This window comes from Charadrius vociferus, unplaced genomic scaffold (assembly GCF_000708025.1).
Source record: "Charadrius vociferus isolate BGI_N301 unplaced genomic scaffold, ASM70802v2 scaffold472, whole genome shotgun sequence".
Taxonomy (NCBI): Eukaryota; Metazoa; Chordata; class Aves; order Charadriiformes; family Charadriidae; genus Charadrius; species Charadrius vociferus.
The window spans coordinates 8234570-8252350 of NW_009647735.1; the positions used below are offsets into that span (position 1 = coordinate 8234570).

The 17781-nt window shown below is 39.5% G+C and overlaps 1 protein-coding gene across 1 annotated transcript in view; it reads right to left on the bottom strand.

The window, feature by feature from the left end:
- Positions 1-17781, bottom strand: part of STK26 (serine/threonine protein kinase 26) — a 34978-nt gene that overhangs the window by 15369 nt on the left and 1828 nt on the right. Inside the window, exon 2 of the mRNA XM_009881799.1 lies at positions 1747-1977. Coding sequence (XP_009880101.1) covers positions 1747-1977 — 231 coding nt within the window. The remainder of the gene's footprint in view (positions 1-1746; positions 1978-17781) is intronic.

Here is a 17781-nt window from a genome sequence, read left to right on the forward strand (position 1 = left end):
TTCCCTATTCAATCCATGAGTTATAAAGCTTTTTCCACTCACCATCCCTCAAAAAAACCAACCCAAACAAACAAAAAACAAACAAAACCCCCACCAAATCAAGGTTTCACTTCCCCATTTACAGCTGCTGAAATCACTGTTTAATTCTGAAATTTAACAAAACGCTTTTCCAAACAGAAACACCTTTCCAAGATTTACGTTGACCTGTTTGTACTTCAGAGCAAACAACCGGGCTTTTATAACACAAAGTTAAAATGATGGATACCCAGGAGGATAATATTTAGGACTGAGCTCAACACAGAAAATAAAGGACTGTAAAAAAGACTGATCATGTCTGGCTCTGCCGTACCATTTGTGCACTGCTTCAGGGGAACATTGCTAGCTGAATTCAGAGCTATCTTGAGAAGAACCAGCTTGTTCTAATATACTACGATGCAGGAAAGTAAATTCTACTACATCTCAGAGCTCTATCACTTAATAACAAACAAAACAAAAATCCCACTGATTGAGCCCAGTAAAGAAAAGGAAAGAGGGGACATCAGTGACAACTTGTACGTTCCTTCACCACGAAGAACCCACAGAATACTGAGCAACTAAGTAAACAGCAAAGCCACCATAGCTGTCTTATCTCGGTCAAAATGAGAATATAGTATTTGGAGCACAGAAAATTAAATTACCTACTTAGCATTAAAATATTAAAAATTGAACACTTCGGCAATTTAAAGAGGAAAAACCGCAACTCTACAGAGACCACTACTAAAGTCCTGCAAATACTTTTACAGTTATCACTGAAAGACAAAACACAAATGTGACACAGAGATGTTTCTCAGAGATCTGTCTTTAGAATGTTGTCAAAAAACCCACTATACCTTAAGGAGCCAGAAATGCCTGGGGAGGAAAAAACCAACAAAACAAACCAACAAAAAACAGCAAAAAACCCTAAACCCAAGCAAAAAACCCCAAACCCAAGCAAACAAATCAAAACCAACCAAACAAAACCCAACAAAAAAAACAAACACAAGCAAACAAAAACCCCCAGACATTTAAGATAGCTCTAACTATGGTTAACACTTTAGCTTTTATTAAATGTTGGGTTTTTTTTTTTAAAAAAAAACCATCTAAAACACCTATGCACTGAAGATCATTTAAGCAATATTTAAGGTGATTATACCTGGACAGTTTTGCAAGTTGAAAAGACTTGCTCAACATTTTGGATTTCTGCAGGTTTTCATTTTTGTTTGTTTGTTTTTAAATTATGCCTTAGATAACATTTCACACAGTGGTTACACAACTCTGCTGATGTCAGTTTTACTTTAGCTCAGGTCTACCGTGCCACATAATTACCAACACATCTCTACACTCGGCAGGGTTTCTTTCCATATCAGAGAAAGGTTTTTGTTTCTGTAGCTACAAAGGTATTTTTTTCTTTCCCAGAAAGGCCACAAAATTGTGCTAGGGATTGTGGAGGGAGGAGAGAAAACCAAGGTCCAAATGCAATAGTAATGACAAAAGAAATCCTCCATCAACTCCGTTCGTTCTCTAGCAGTTTTGTGCAAATTTCAGCCTCAAAGAGCAAGCAGCAAAAAGGAGCAAAAGAAAGTGAAAAGCTCTGTTCAAAGAAAAACAGAAACCTACTTAAAAGAGGTCAAGTTGGCATGATAACTCTTCTTCAATTTCAGAATTTTTTCCTAGTGCCATTCAGAACAACCGGGTGCCCACAAATCTTTGTGCAATACTATACATTACCTTTAAATATGATCCATAGTATTTTGTTACGTAAGGACTATCACACTGACTTAAAACAGTTATCTCTTGCTGTATATCTTCTATTTCATCTTCTGCTTCCTCAAGGTCTATGATTTTTATAGCAACCACTTGTTGTGTCCGATTATCAATTCCTTTAAAGACTTCACCAAAGGAGCCTTTCCCAATGCGTTCCAGTTTGGTGAATAGTTCTTCTGGGTCTGCTCTATGGTTCTAGAAAAAAGAAAAAGAAAAAAAAAAAAAGATACAAAAGTTACTTAATTTACTTCCAAGTTATTAGCCTTCATTACTTCCCAAGAAGCACATCATCCAGATTTATCATTACTAGAAGGCTTGCATCAAAAAAAAAAAAAAAAAAAAAAAAAGATACAAAAGTTACTTAATTTACTTCCAAGTTATTAGCCTTCATTACTTCCCAAGAAGCACATCATCCAGATTTATCATTACTAGAAGGCTTGCATCAGATAAATTTATTTCCTGCACACTAACTTCTAATTCAGCTATTAGTTACAGAACATACATTATGCAATTATGTCAAAGGTAAATGAGCCTCACCAGGGAGGGAGTCAGGTACAAACCTCATTTCACTTCCCCGCATAACAACGCTTTAACACGAAAGAAAAGAGCTGTTCTTAATATTAATCCTCATCTGTGCAGTAATTCAGAAGACTGGGGAGTGCAATTACTGGCACAGAAGCACTTAATACCATCACCCAGGCAGAAAAGGCCGGGCTTTCTACCTGCCCAACAGCCTTGGGCAGACAAAGCATCCTACAAGATAACAGAGCGTGCGTGGAGCTTGTTGTGAGACTGCGCTACCCAGTATTCACCTGCAGGTTCTGAGATCAGGCATCTTCAGGGCAGCTGACAGAAAGCAGAGCAAAAGGGACTGAGAGGTGTTCAAAGCAGGAATAAGAAGGCTGGAGCAGAGTACTGGAACCGGGATACTGAGCAGAACTGGCTGGTGTCACCCAAGCACGCCTTAAAAAGGGGAGCAGAGCACCAGGGAGCGTAGCACTGCTGAGGACACCTGCCTTGGAATCTCTGTTGATTAACTACTCTTAAGATCAGCAGACTGATTATTATACAAATATTTTAAATTTCTCAGCTCTGTTCCAAGGATTCATGAGAGAAACAAAAAAGCAGGAAATTCTCATTTTCCCTTCAAGACAAAGCAAGCTACGTGGCTGCTTCGAGAACCTTATGTGTCCAAAAACCACAGCAGTGACTTCTGAAAGATATGGATGACTTGCTCCACAGTTTAAGAACACAAAACTTCAAACCATACTAAGAAAGTTTACAGAAAAGTGTTTTTAAGAGGCCAGACAGACATGCCTAGAGAACAGCCCTTGCTTTGCAAAGCAATGGAATTAAACACATCACTGCTGTCAGAACTGGGCAACTCATTGCACAAACCAATCTTTGATCAAGAAACATCTGCCCCAAAACCCCCTCTGATTCAATAGCAACATTTGAAAACATGAAAGAAATGCTTTGGTTTAGATCTTTCTTGCACTCCAAAACTCAGAACCGGCAAAAGAAGTGACAGTTTTGGCAAAAGCAGACATTCAACTGAGGCACAGACGACCCTACATGACAAAATACTGAAGGATCAACATGAAACTCCAGAAAACATCTTTACACTGATCTTCTCGCAAACAGATGCAAAAATTTTTACTGGGAAAAAAAAACCAAACGACACATTATACTATAACCTAGTCCAAAATGGACAGTCTCATTTCCTTACTGACCCCTATTGTTGCTTCTTCCCTTCTACCAGAACCAGAATTTATTGTACAATATGGTGAGATGAATCAGGAAACAGATTTAGCTAAGAGTTAACCATATGATTTGTCAGGTTTATTTTCAGCAGAATCAGTTCACTGCTCACATATACCAAGCTGTCATTTGTGCTATCACAAGAGGGAACATGAAGTAGTATGGCAGATTCATGCTGATCTGTGGAGTTAGATTTTTAGATTTTGCAAGTGTACAAGACACACTGCTGTTCCCAAGCAGCACATTAAAGCAAGAAGAATGAGGAATTTCCCCTTTGTCTATAATGAGCTTGTTGCTACTCTGCTCCATTAAAGACAAAACAAAACCAAACCAAACAAACAAAAACCCCACACCACCTTCAGAGACATAATTAAGCAAAAACACTTGTATTTTCTTCTCTTGATAGATCCAGTGAAGGACTTGAAAGATGAACAAATACATAATCAAAGCAAATGAGAAAAACCAGGATGAGTACTATTTTGATCTGAAATCTGCCCAACTAATATTATTACACTGAGAAGAAAAACGATTGTAGGCCTCAGGTGCTCATAAAGCATTTAGTTAGACAAAAAAAACAAAACAAAAAACCACCAAACATCAGATCTTCAAACTGCCCCAAGACAGCCACATTGCCATACACTACTGCATCGGCTCCTGCCATCTTTTCATCGTTAAGACTAAAGAAGTGTTGTTGGTTTGTTTTTTTGTTTGTTTTTTTTTTGTTTTGTTTTGTTTTGTTTTTTTTTTAAATCTAAATTTAAAAGCTATTTTCAGATGTGTTTCAAAAAATTGTAGGGACAGGGCAGCAGCAACTGCCACCCAGCCTTTCCCTGCTGCTCGTTAAGCTGCCAAATTGTCATTTAGCTAGCAATCTAACATGTTCCTAAACTACATTAGTTGCAATGAGGAATAATTAACTGATATTTCTGCATTTACAATAAACAAAGACAGCTTCCCCCCCCGAAGAAACAACAGAGTTAAGAGAGAGAACTGGCAAAGCTTTTCATTAACCCTAAAATACTCATCTTCACAAAAACTAGCTTCATTTTGAGACACACTCGGAGCCTGAGATTCCAGGAATCATTCATGCTAACTAATAGCCATTGCCGATTTGAGCTGAAACGCGTTAAACACTTCCAGACAGATAAAGGAAAAGCAATGTAATCACAGACATAGTCTGCTAATCCAGCCCTTCACAAATGTCTGATGAACTCAAAGGGCAACACTTAGGTCTTGCTTGGGGAGAAACCTTAAGCAGAAAATTCCTCTGGGCTCCTCTGTGGAATTGCACTTCACTCCATCCTATCCACCCACTTAATGGCCATCAACAAAGCAAGGCAGGTCTCCAAATTCTCTCCCGCAAGCTACTTCAGGTGAATCAGAGCTTTAAAGGCTATTTTAACTTCCAGCAACTCCTAATGCCATTACGTGGGAGTGCTGGAGTCCCGGGAGAGCTCAGGCACGGTTGGACTCCCTGTACATCCCTGGGAGGGAGAGGTGGACTGGAGGGGCATCGGAGGAGAACAAACTGTGCGGGACTGCTGGAGTAAAGAGTCACATCTTTCTATTCTGAGAAAATCCTCTCACAGCAAGCAAAGTCAGCTTTACAGATTCTGTTATTCACCAAGGCTGACAAGGGACGGCAGGACACGCCAGGATAAGGGCAAATACTTCTGACCAACTATGGCTAATATTGAGATAATGTCCTTTGGAAAGGCTTCAAACTTAGAATACTACATAACTTAAAACATGACCTTAGAACAAAGACTGCATTTTGAAACAGATTTGCTTTTACCTTTCTTGATTTCCTTGTCTTTCAGACTATTGTTCTACAGGATTGTTTTTCTACAACTAATTAAAAAAAAACCCCAAAACTTTAAAGGACTACTTTTTAAACAAAGGTAAATTCATATAATACAATAACGCCTATCCTCCTTCTCCTGGGATAGAAAAGGATGGAGATATATTTTTATATAAATAAGAATGCGTACATGTGTATACACCCCCCTCAATATATAGCACCAAATTTTTGGAACACAGCTGCCAGCTAAGCTTCTACTATGGTAAAAATTAAGATTTCTAACACTATTAACAGTCCTAAGCAAAACAACCAATTGCTATTCCCTGTTCTTTCACAGATCTTTCATTAAAGAAAAAAAAAAAGGTTTAGAAGCTTCGACAGTTGCCTGCGTGAATAATTGTTGTTTTTTTAAAAATAAATACTGGTTTCTATGGGGAGTCATGTCTGTTTGGCAGCAGATGGTAACAATACAATAGACAGTGTATGGACTCCATCATCACCTCTCCAAAGATAATACCTGTAAGTGGACAAATCAGGAAGATTTCCCTCCCTAAGCCTGTTTCCCCAGACAAAAGCGGCAACAAGTACGACAAGCACAGGCACATTCGCATGCCAACTTCCATCTCGCCAGCGTGAGTAACAGCACCCGCACCAGCGTGACAATACAAGCCCTCTGCAGAGCTCGGGAAGGCCACCATTTCACCAGCCCAGCACTACTATACTGCCTGCGCTAGAGTTCAGGAAAATCTCTCCCCCTCTCTTATCCAACCCTGTGCCATTTCTGTCCATGGTGATACACACATGTATGCACATGTCACAGGATCAGAGTGTAATTCGGCTTGGAAGAGACATCAGGAAGTCATCTAGTCCAACCGCCTGCTCAGAAGCCCCCAGTAAAAACCGCTACAGCATAACTTTTGCCAGCGTACCTGCAGTAGTTTCACCAAGTATTCTGCTGATATGGCTCACATTAGTGTTTTCTTTTTATTCTGATAAACGCAGCTACGCAGCAATGCCCTGGCTGCATTCTGCTACAAGACCGACCGCCTGACTCACCTTCCCAGCTCTGACCCCTTCACATACCTGTTCCCCAAAGTCTGCCTTCTTCCTTCGAAACAAAGTTAAAACACACCCAGTATCTAACTTCCAAGATAACATAGATATCTAATGAGATACACCGAAATAGAAGAAACAGTATCCACATTAGACTGCTTCAGGATCTGTCAGTGCAGAACAGCTACTTCACAGGAACAGGTCTTCTAAGAAGGGTCATTAATGAATGCCATTAAAGGGTACCGAGTACAACTGGATGAAAAACCAAAGCTTCAGAGAATCTCAGACAGAAACCGAGCTAATGCCTTCTAACAAAATCAAAACCAGGAGCCTCTAGGTCTCCCAAAGCAAATAGTTCAATGTAGTCTTGTGAGACTTCTTCTACGTAGTCTGTCAATGTGAGAACATGTACCCTGTTGTCTTAATAATACTTCTAAAACCTGACCCAGAAATGCTGTTATACTACCTGGATTTTCAAGCACCTCCCTTTATTTGGGACAAGATTTGGAACAAAAGTTCCCTTAAAACTGTAGCAGCGCTACAGAATAGCTCATCTACACTGAGAGACATTACTCAAATACACATTAGATAAAGATGCAATAATTAGCTCAAAAGATTTTATAAAAGTTGGTAAGAGAAGATCAGAGCGTCTACTCGTGTGTTTCTCAAGTATCCACTACTACGGCACCCTAACATGTTCTGGTAACTTTGCAAGCCGTCAGAATTACCTGTGTGTTTAAAAGACCATCATTTCAAGAAATTGCTCACTAAAATAAAAACCTGATCTTCATAGCCAGGGAGACGTCAAAGGTAAACTATAAGGAAAAGTACTATCTTACACAAAGGTTGAGGAAAAGAAGGAGGTTATGTTATGGCAAAACATTTAAAACCAAATCAAAAAACAACCCACCACCAAAAAAACACCCCAGTAATTAATTTTTTGTGCAACCCCATAGTTACATTAGCATTAAAATGGCAGATCAGGAACGTATGCCAACTTTGCTGCTGAAGCCAGCACGCGCTGCACCATTTCTCTTAAATTCCACTGTCTGAATTACGGCTAACAAGAAAATTAAATAGCAATTATGAGGCCTAGCTTATTATCTGTAAAGTCTCCAAGATACCTTTTACTGTCTTAAGAACAAATATCTGAAATACAATGAGTAAAAAAGACACTTGAAAGTCAATAAAAGAAAAACAGATTAAAAGTTAAGACATTTCATCTATTCTCAGCATTTTTCTGACTCTTACACTGCATCTGGGTTGAACACATTAAAATCACAGGTAACCAGTCCATTCAGAGACATTTATCTATTCTCAGACAATAAACTACCTTTAAGTTTTTATTCTGTTCAGAATCACCCAAAAAAATGAAATTAAGAGTCAGATTGGTAAACCTGATAAGATACAGGACTTCTTAAAATAATGTCTTAATCAACAGATACATTCTTCTTAGCTGAATTTCCTTCCATAGACTATTTGCATGTAGTTTCAGATATATTATATACACACACGTTAATTATCCATCATGCATATTCTATTATATAACAATATATATTCACACGTATTATACATATTTCCATATTATACCTGCATAAGGAACATTTTACTTCTTTACAATAAAGTCACCACAGGTAGTGACAGATTTTAATTCCTGGTGCTCCTCCCCACCTCCCCCCACCAATTTTATTTTAAAACCCTATTACAAGTAAAGTTACTCACATAAACAGTGCCATAGGCATGTGTGTGTGTATATATATAAAAATTTAAATAGTTTGAAGTTAATGAAGGCACAGGTGCAGATCCATTATTGCTAATAAAGAAGCAGAAAAAATGAACCTGCAGACATTCAAAACAAGGGTGGAACATGTAGACATTTTTTTTTCTTCATCTTGTAGACACACTCTCGCTTCTCGGCGTCTTTTGCACGTAACTAAACTGCTGCTACCCTGCAGTCCTGTTCAGACTCAAACATCAGGATAGTAGATACTTCATTTATATTTACTGGAACTGCATGATACATGCTGAAGGAAAAAATATTTTAAAACCAAAACAATTTGATTTTATAAAGTATCAAACTTCTACATTATCGAGCTTTTCTACATGGTAGGTAGCAAAAACTAGATCCGGGATTTGCTGTCCTTAAATGGAACCTGACCTCTGTTACACCCTTTATGAAACATCTCCCTTATCTGACAAGGCCAAGACTCATTGCCATTTTTAGTGAGAACCTGGAGAACGTCAATATGAAGCAAAAGCAAAAATATGCAAGCAAAAAACCCATGTGGCTTTGTTTTCATCAAGTCAGCCATAAGGCGAGATGCTTGAAAATTCATATGACTATCAAAACTTTAAGCTCAGAAAACAAACCCACCCATTCTCAGATTTAAGGAGAGAATCACCTTCATCTTCAAACCATCTCTGACCTGTGGCAGATGCAAGCTGTCAATTGCATGTTGTGCTGAAAATGGAAACCACTGAACTCATTTCCTCTATTCTGAGCTGTTCTTTCACTTTGCTAACACAAGCAGCAGCAGCTTACGAAACAGCATAAATAAGCAAAAAGAAAGAATAACAACACATCTCCCAAAGATTAGCTCTTTGACACAGGCAATTAAAAAAAAAAAATTACCCCAATTATTTATGAAGAGTATTCTGCATGGAGGAGAGGACACACGAGGAGAAATTTCTCATGCCAATGAGCTCCACTGTAACTGAATATCCTTACATTTCAAATGGAGCGCCACTTAGCTTCCATTCTATGCATCAATACCTTTGAAACACCTAGTATCTTAAAAAAAAAAATCAAAAATCCTCACAGCAGTGCATACAGCTGCACATCCATCAGTCTGCTCACGTGTCTGAGGAGCGTGGCCTACCAAGAGAGTCAGAGGAGTGAAGGAGGAGGGCAGCACAAACTATGTGGCTAGGTCTTTACCATGATTTAAAAGAGACCTAAGTGACTGAACGCTCTACAGCTAGGAAGGATGGACATCCTCAGATGGAGACAGAAGTCAGTTCAAGAAATCAACAGGTTCTGGTATGCCAAAGTGTTCAAACACCGTTCTGTATTTATTAGAGTTCAACAAGCTGATCTTTCAAAACAAATTTAATCTCCTTTGTTGAACAGTGCAGGACAAGTGACTGCTGAATGGGTAATTAACCCACCTCAACGAACAGCCTGTACACCTGAATTCGAAGTCAGACGAGAGAGGACTACCGCAATTTCTCATTGCTGAAGAGCATTTATCATCTCTCCATTTTACAAACTGCTTTGAAAAACCTAATCTGCAGAGAGATTACAAAAGCCACATCTAATAGGAATATGGAAAAATAACCATTTATGGGCTGCAGCCTACTTTTAGCAGTACGCCTTTCCTTGCAGCAAGCAGCCTGCTTATCAGTACATAAACAATTTTTTTTTATTTTTGCCACACCCATTTAAAGGAAAAACTATGCCAAAACTCTGCCAGCAATAAACTATATCATTACAGCAACTGGAACATTTGCCTAATATTTAGAGGTTCGGTACCTACAGCTAAATGGCAACTGCTACATAAATTTTTAAAGGCCTCCTCGCTGCTCCAAGAAGCCACTTTAGTATTTTTTTCTGTGCAAGTTACAACATGATACACAGATTTTCCTCCTGTAAGTAAGATTAAACTCGTACTAAAATCCAGATAGAATAAAAATAACAACAAAATCCAGCTTTTTAACTTGCTGGTTCATAAACTAGAAAGCAGCAATAAGATCTCAAGTTTAAGACACACATAAGTATCTTTGTTAAATCTCTCTACTGAAGTAGTCATTACTTATTTTCAGGCTAAACAAAATTAAAGCAAGGCAGAAAAACACTGGCTGGAAAAGGATGGCTCCAAAACACGATGTGGGTTAAAGAGCAGGCCACAAGTTTATTTACCACAGATAACTCTCCAGGCATAATCACTGCCTGCAATGAACCCCAAGCGGGAACCAATGGTTAGAGGATATCACACCATTCCTTTAGCTATGGTAAGGACTATTTTGAGAAAGGAAGGCAAACACACCAGTCTACTAGAATCCTAGATTTCTGTCCTCTCCCCAAGGCTAGACGACCACAACCTTGAAAGCTGTACGCTTCTCTTCAACACTGGCCCTGGATCACATCAATCATTCTGGACCTGAAGCTACAAGAAGCACACAATGAAAAACCTGAAACACAACTTCAAAATGAGCTACAAAGGAAGCAAGAAACCTACCCTGCCAGAACCAACCTGCCCGTTTCAGAAAACTCCTTTGTCAATTACTCTGCAGCTCATTCATAGCACAGCAAAGCATCTCATTACATAAAAGGCGAGGGGAAAGAGGGGGGGAGAGGAAGAGAAACACCCTGAAAAAAAATTCAGATTCTTCTTGCCAACTAGGCTGGAATAAAGCTGTGCAGATATGCAAAAATGTTCTTGCTATGACTGGTTGCCAGATGACACCTTCCTAGGTGAGAGATCAACAGCAAGATTATCTTGGTCCCCTCATAATTCTCTATATGTTTTTAATTGCTTTACATCAGTAGAAATTCAATCTTTTTCATTCAGTGTTGTACATTTAGGCACTTTACAACACTCATGGTCATTCCAAGCTGTACACTCTTTTTATTATTCCACATTCAGCTCCCAACACAGAAGCCTGCATTGAAACGCAACTTGACGTCTAGCAAAGCATAGACACCCTCTGATCCCCCCCAGTCAACATCATTCAAATATTCAGAACATAAAACAGTACCCAGTTGAAAGGAAAGCCTGCAGAAGACCAAGGAGCAGGGGGGGAACAGAAAAACAACCCACGTTCTTCAGGACCGAACAGATGGTTCTTGACTTCTGGTTCATGAAAACAGTGAAGCCACCCTGAGCACTCAGACTCCCCCTTCCACAGCTCAAGTGTGAAACCTGCAGATAACGTTTCTCATTCCTCCTTCTCCTTCACCAATGCATAGAGAATTCACACAGATCCAAGACAGACCGTGCCACAAAGCTTTTCCAGATATACTGCCTCAATCAAGACCACTCAAATACAGATTTTGGCAAGACAAACTTGGCTTCGCGCTTTTAAGAGTCAACTATGCAGTTCTCCAAAGCCTTCTTCACAAAGGCAGACCTAAGCTGAAGCCGCGCTCTTTCCCAAGCTAGCGACCTAATCAATATAGCCTACCTCTGCAAAACCACATGCACAAGGTATGAGAAGGAACGAGACCGAGACCAGCAAGCTACTGTTACCTTGTCAGTCCCTTTGTTAATAGTTTCTCTGATTGAGCTCTTTTTGCCAGATTTATTTGACTAGCAATCCCTCTGGCAGAACGGATTTCAGTGAATATCACTAGATGGGCACACTTCCCATGAGATTTAAGTCTCTCCTTCAGAGCTAAGGAGTGGGCTCAGTGATCCTCGTCTAATCAGCAGAACAGACTTGTTCTAGAAGAACTGCTAGAAGTTTAAATTTAAAGAACAAATGACAGTTCTTGAAATAGAGTAAAAACTGGTGAGGCAGTATTAGGAAGGAATTTGATTTTCAATCATTATAAGTTAGAATGAAATAGCAGGATTTGGAACAATGGTTCCTGACACGATAGATACTTCACCAACTCTACTGCAAAGACAAAATACATATAGCTACTAATTATGGCATGTCAGAAAATTAATTGTCACAGAAGAATTTCAAACCCGACCTCATACTGTTCATCCCCAACCCCATCCCACCAAAACCCACCCCGGAACTCTTCAAGCATCTGTCAGTTATTAAACTCAGTTCCTAAGAATAAATGAAGGCCAAAACAATGGTCTCATCACTTTTCAGAACTGGTGACTCTTTCTTAAATCTGAAGGGAATCGCCAAAGAGCAAACGACTGGTACTTTTACTAACAGGTTTAAAATTCATCCTTTCACTTTTGGACATGACTGAAAACAATGAAAACTGAGGATAACATGCTTGCCTACCTTTGCTAAGATATTTCATAGGTCTCAAACAACAAATACTGCTGCAGAGGCACATTCAGTAATATATACTCTCCATGGTGTGCCACAGTTACTATATATCAAGAAACAACCCTCCCCTCAAAATAAGCATCTAAAGAATTTAGTTTATTTTTTTTAAACAACAAATTGCAATATATTACTGATCTACTACTTGCTATAGATTGTCCTGTTTGAGGAAAAGGAGAAAATAAAAAGAAAACTTTCATTGGGACTTGTAAAGCATAACAATGAGACACTGGAGTTCAAAACCAGCCAATGTGAATCTTTTCAATGTTAAATTCAACAGAAAAAAGCCACTACAAAATAAAGTAACAATTATATATTTTTACCAGCTAAAAGTCTGGTTTCAGATGTAATGTTTTTACCTTTTGGGGGAAATTATCCTCTGCCCAAAACTGAGAGTACAGAACAGCAGAGAGATTAAGATGAGACGAGTTGAGTTTATGTGCTCTCTGCAGCTTCAGCAGCTTTGCCTCTGAACTCCAGGTCAACGCACTTAACACATGTATGAAACTGTAAAATCTGCACAAAAAGTACTAGTAAAAGATTGCTGTGGATTTTTTCTTCTAAGCCTGATAAAAGCATCTGCTGAATTCCAGCCGATTATACCTACACAGCTCCCATGTATCAAACACTTTCCAGAGCTCGTTCTATCCTCCTCCTTTGATAACATTAAGACAGTACAAGTATGACTGAGCCCTACTTTTCTTTGTCATCAGAGTAACTTATCACAATGCACAAGATGGAAGAACCACGTTCAACTACTAAAGGCTGAGCTGAGTTAGCAGACTACTATTAGGTATGACACAGCTCATACATCAAGCATGACGAGGAAAGGAACAACCGCAGTGCTGAATTCCACAAATATTTTGATGCATATCTGCTTCAAGTAGCAGAAAGGCATGTTTTCCACAAGTCTTAAAACACTATCTTCCCGCAGTCTGCCTGCACTGTGGCTCAAAGTACAAACCAAGGAACTGAAATTGGACAAGGTATTCATCCTCAAAACACTGGAGTCCCTCCTAGCTTAATCATAAGAAATCCCTGCTTCCTCTGCACTGTGGAAGTCTCCTGGGGTCCTGCAAGCACTAGACTTTCCAGCTTTCTTCAAGTAAGTCTTGTCTCTAAATAATAAAAGTTTAAAGCCTTTTCAAACTCACTGTGGAACCATCTGTATGCAGCTCAGTTCCCAGGAGAGGAATGAGTTACCAGATCCTTGCATGGATATTTCTTCAAAGGTTTAAGTCCCTCTAATGCCCACCCTCTAAACATTGAAGCATTTGACAGTAACAGACTGCTTGCTCTTCACAGAAGTCATGTTCTTCCAACCACAATGCGTAAGGTTTACTAGAAACCTGACACGCTTCCAGCCTAGCTTTAGGCACCACACAAAGAGTCCATTTCTACAGGTGCACTGATTTAAGAGAAAATGTATTTTTTTCACAGTCTATGAAAAAGACCACTTGCAAAATTAAACGCTACCTTTCCTTTAATCTTCCTATACCCATCCAGTAAGTAGACTCCAACTGATCTGCCCCTGAGCAGCCCGCAGGAGAGACTCTCCAGCGGCCAGGCGCAGGTTGTTCGGTGAGCAGTGCCCTACAGCCCGACTGTTAACTGGTAGCACAGAGAGCAAAGCTCACCTTTACATCCATGTTTGTATTTAATCAAGCAATCCTTCAATTGTGAATCAGAACACACCGGCTGACAGGTCACATGCTTCTAGCTGCTCTGCTTTTAGAGGAAGTTAGGCTCTTTATTGCAAGATAGTCTGAATGCCAATAAAAACAGATGGAGATCAGGTATAAACAACCTTTCTGGCTGTGCTCAAGACTACTGCCATACAGGATCAGGAGACATCAACAAAGCCATGAGAAAGGAAACAAAAAGTGTTTAGATGAGTAGGCCAGCAGAGATAACGAGAAATAAAGCCCCAAACCAGGTTCCAAAGATACACATACTGACAAGAAGAAACGCAAATGAGAGGAATCAGTATTTCCATCAATTAACGAGTATTTCACAGACTTAAGATTTTGCACAACAAATTAGAATGGGGAAAGGGAAGGTTTATACATAGAAGCTCTACCAGCTAAAAAAGGCATTTATTACTTGAGCAATGCACCATTGCTGAAGTCTACAAACTATTTTTGAAATTTAGGATGCCGACAGACAGAAAGATTTCCTCACTGTCCACCTTCGAAAGGCTGTTACTCACTTGTAAGTTAACACCTTGCAGACTCTTTTATTTGTAAAGAAGTTTTGCAGTACTGGATGAGATGCTACCAACAGCTTAAGTTCATCAGAAATGCATCAATCTGAAGTGACCGACATACTTTAAACTCTCTGATCACTTGCAGCAAACAAAACCCACTGAACTATGCATCCTGCTTGCTGGGTGAGAGAAAAGCAGTAGCGTAAGACTACTAATAAGGGCTCCAATACCTTTACTCCGGCTCTGTTTTCAGTACTCTATTTTCAGTACAGGCCCTGGGTTGCTGAAAGATACAGGCAGGCTCTAAGATCTCTCTTGCAAGCCATATCCAGAAACACTCTGTAGGAGTTACACTGGATTCCTTGAAGATAGTGCCAGTGGACAAATTTCTCACTGTGAGATCTCACAGCATTCCAGACTAGGAACTAGTTTGAATATTTCTATCCCATCAGAATAAATAATAAATTTACAGTGACATTACTGAATAAAAATTCCAACCTGACATTCAAACTCATTGCAAACTGTGCTTCATGTAACCAGGACACCTTAATCGTGAGCACGTAACTACACCAACCTTTCATTATTCCTTCTAGTCTTGGATTCTGTATAAAGTGCCATAATTTTGTGTATCATGCTCAACTTTAAAGCAATAGTTTTATACATTCAGTAAGCACTTTAATTTTATCGAACCAGCTTAGAAGTTTGGCAGCTGGGGAAGTTAACATCATACAATTGGACCAAGCGGAACTTTTCCAAAAGACTGAGAAAAATGAATGCATTTGGGAAGTTGCTTGCACAGGCAAGAATTGTTAGGTATAAAATTTGGTTTTGTAGGGACACAAGACAGGTTAAACAGAATGCAACAACTACATACACAAATGGTTCTGTAACTACTCATAAGGGCAACAGGTAATACTACCTCTGGGTCCTCTGTTGTTGCCAGGGTACTAAAAGTCAGACTCCGAGTTCACCAAAGTAACTCTTTATGACTTTCAGTAATTTTCCACGTTTGGATTTTTTTTAAAGGGAACCTGACTCTTCATAGGATAAAAGATCTTAAAACAGTCAAAAAAGCTTTGGTTATACTTTGGTGATGAACTGTCAAAGTCGTCCTTTTGAAGTATGGGAATTATATAATACATTATTTAAGGATTTTTGTTGATACTTTTTTGCGTGTAATGAAATGGAAGGGAAAGTACAAGATTACAACAAAACTGAAGACTTCAATCCTGTAACACATTCTCTGCCAAATTCAGTTTCCAACTATTATATTCAATGAAACGCTTCCCACAACACGGACTGCAAAACAAAGGGTTTGACATTACAGGCACTTTCCCACAGAGATAGTTTTAAGATAACTATTAGACCTTCTTCCATCACAGAGGAACCTGTTTATTCCTTCTTCAGTCGATCACCATGCATTTACTTTAACACTGAGCAGAAGCAGGGACACTTTTATCATCACTTGGATGATCCTGACGGAATAGTGATAGATTAAAAAAAAAAAACCAAACAAAACAACAGAAGGAACCCTTATACCTCAGACTACCACGCTCTTCTAGAACAGGTCTGGATTTGGTTTTTTTTTTAAACACTAAAAAAACTGCATTATTACCCTTCTAAAAGAAGAGTGAGCGGAATAACTTTGCACCAAATTCTATTTCTTTGTATTCTAAGACCTTCAGGACTTGTGCAATATTCTTCACCAAAAAAAAGTCACCAAGGGAAAAATATATTTTAATTCTATGCAGCTGTACATATCTAGCAGTTATAAAAACACTTTAAACATACAGATACATGTTAAGGGGTCTGGGTTAAACTAACAACACCACTAGTGGAACTAAGTATGCTACTACATAAAGTTTATTGGTTTAACAATGAAATTATTTAAGGTCCTATTTTCCAAGGTCCTTTTGTGATGACAGGGCAATTATTGAAAAACAGGAGAGCGATACACTAAGCAAATATAAAAATAAGAAATTGACAGACTTGGATTTTGAAATAGAAGTCTTCCAAATACAAACACACTAAAAAAGTCAGAAGCAGCTCAGGCTAAAGCCTCTAAATCATTTATCACAAAATTTCTTTAAGATGTACCAAGACAACAGTAACCTTGACATATTAACGGAACAAGGAAGCTGAGAAAATGTGGTTTATGTCCTCTTATATCAACAAAGTCAGTGGACAACCAAAATTTAACTGATTTCAGAAAGCCTGCAAATTATTAGAAATCAGAAAGGTAAACCAAACCTTGGTACTGTAACTGGCTTAAATTAATATATAAATACTATTTATACATTAATTCTACACTTTTGAAAATTGATGAAGATACTAGATCAAGAGAAATTTTAACTTTCTGGTCTGAAACCTCCTGTACCCTTTACTGTATATCTCATATACAGAGAGATGTATCATAAAGGCTGCCATGTCATTTGAACTGAAAAAACCTCCAACACTACACAGGCATGACTATCCCAGAAGTTAAGGGAAAGCTCAAAACACTGACTGGGCTGCCGGTGTCTGACAAGCAACAATCAACACTGAAATGAGTCAGGTCCTCAGCTCCTTTACTGTTGATAAAGATCTTTGACCAGACTTGTATTGGACTGTCCAGCGGAGTAAGAATGAGGAGTCTGAGGCATTCCACCTTCTTATGAAAATCAGTAACATACGAGCTTGTTTGTTTTCCAAGCAGATACAACCCCAACAGGGAGAAGAGGCATCAGGCCTCATCCCCAGCTGACGAGAGGCTTCTGACAGGTGAGGGCTCCCCGCAGCAAGCTGGCCGCTGCGCTCTGTCACCACCGCAGCTCGCCTTTACCACCCTCCCATTAATCGGGACTGGCCTTTACCACCCTCCCATTAATCGGAGCTCGCCTTTACCACCCTCCCATTAATCGCAAGGTCCTCGGAGAAGCCGCGCTGCAGGCCCGGCGCCAGGCGCACGTCGGTGGGAAGTCCTGCAGGAGGTTCGCTCGCCAGCGAGCCCGATATGTCATTTACAGCACACCCACACACCCTGCGATTAACTTCATTTCGCCTTTAATCAGTTTTAGAAGCTCTTACGTGCTCCTGGGATGCAGCGCGGCCAACCATGAACAAAGGGGGAAGGGAGGGAGGGGACACCCCCGGCCTCCGAGGGGCCGCCTGCAGGTAGCCCCCCCCC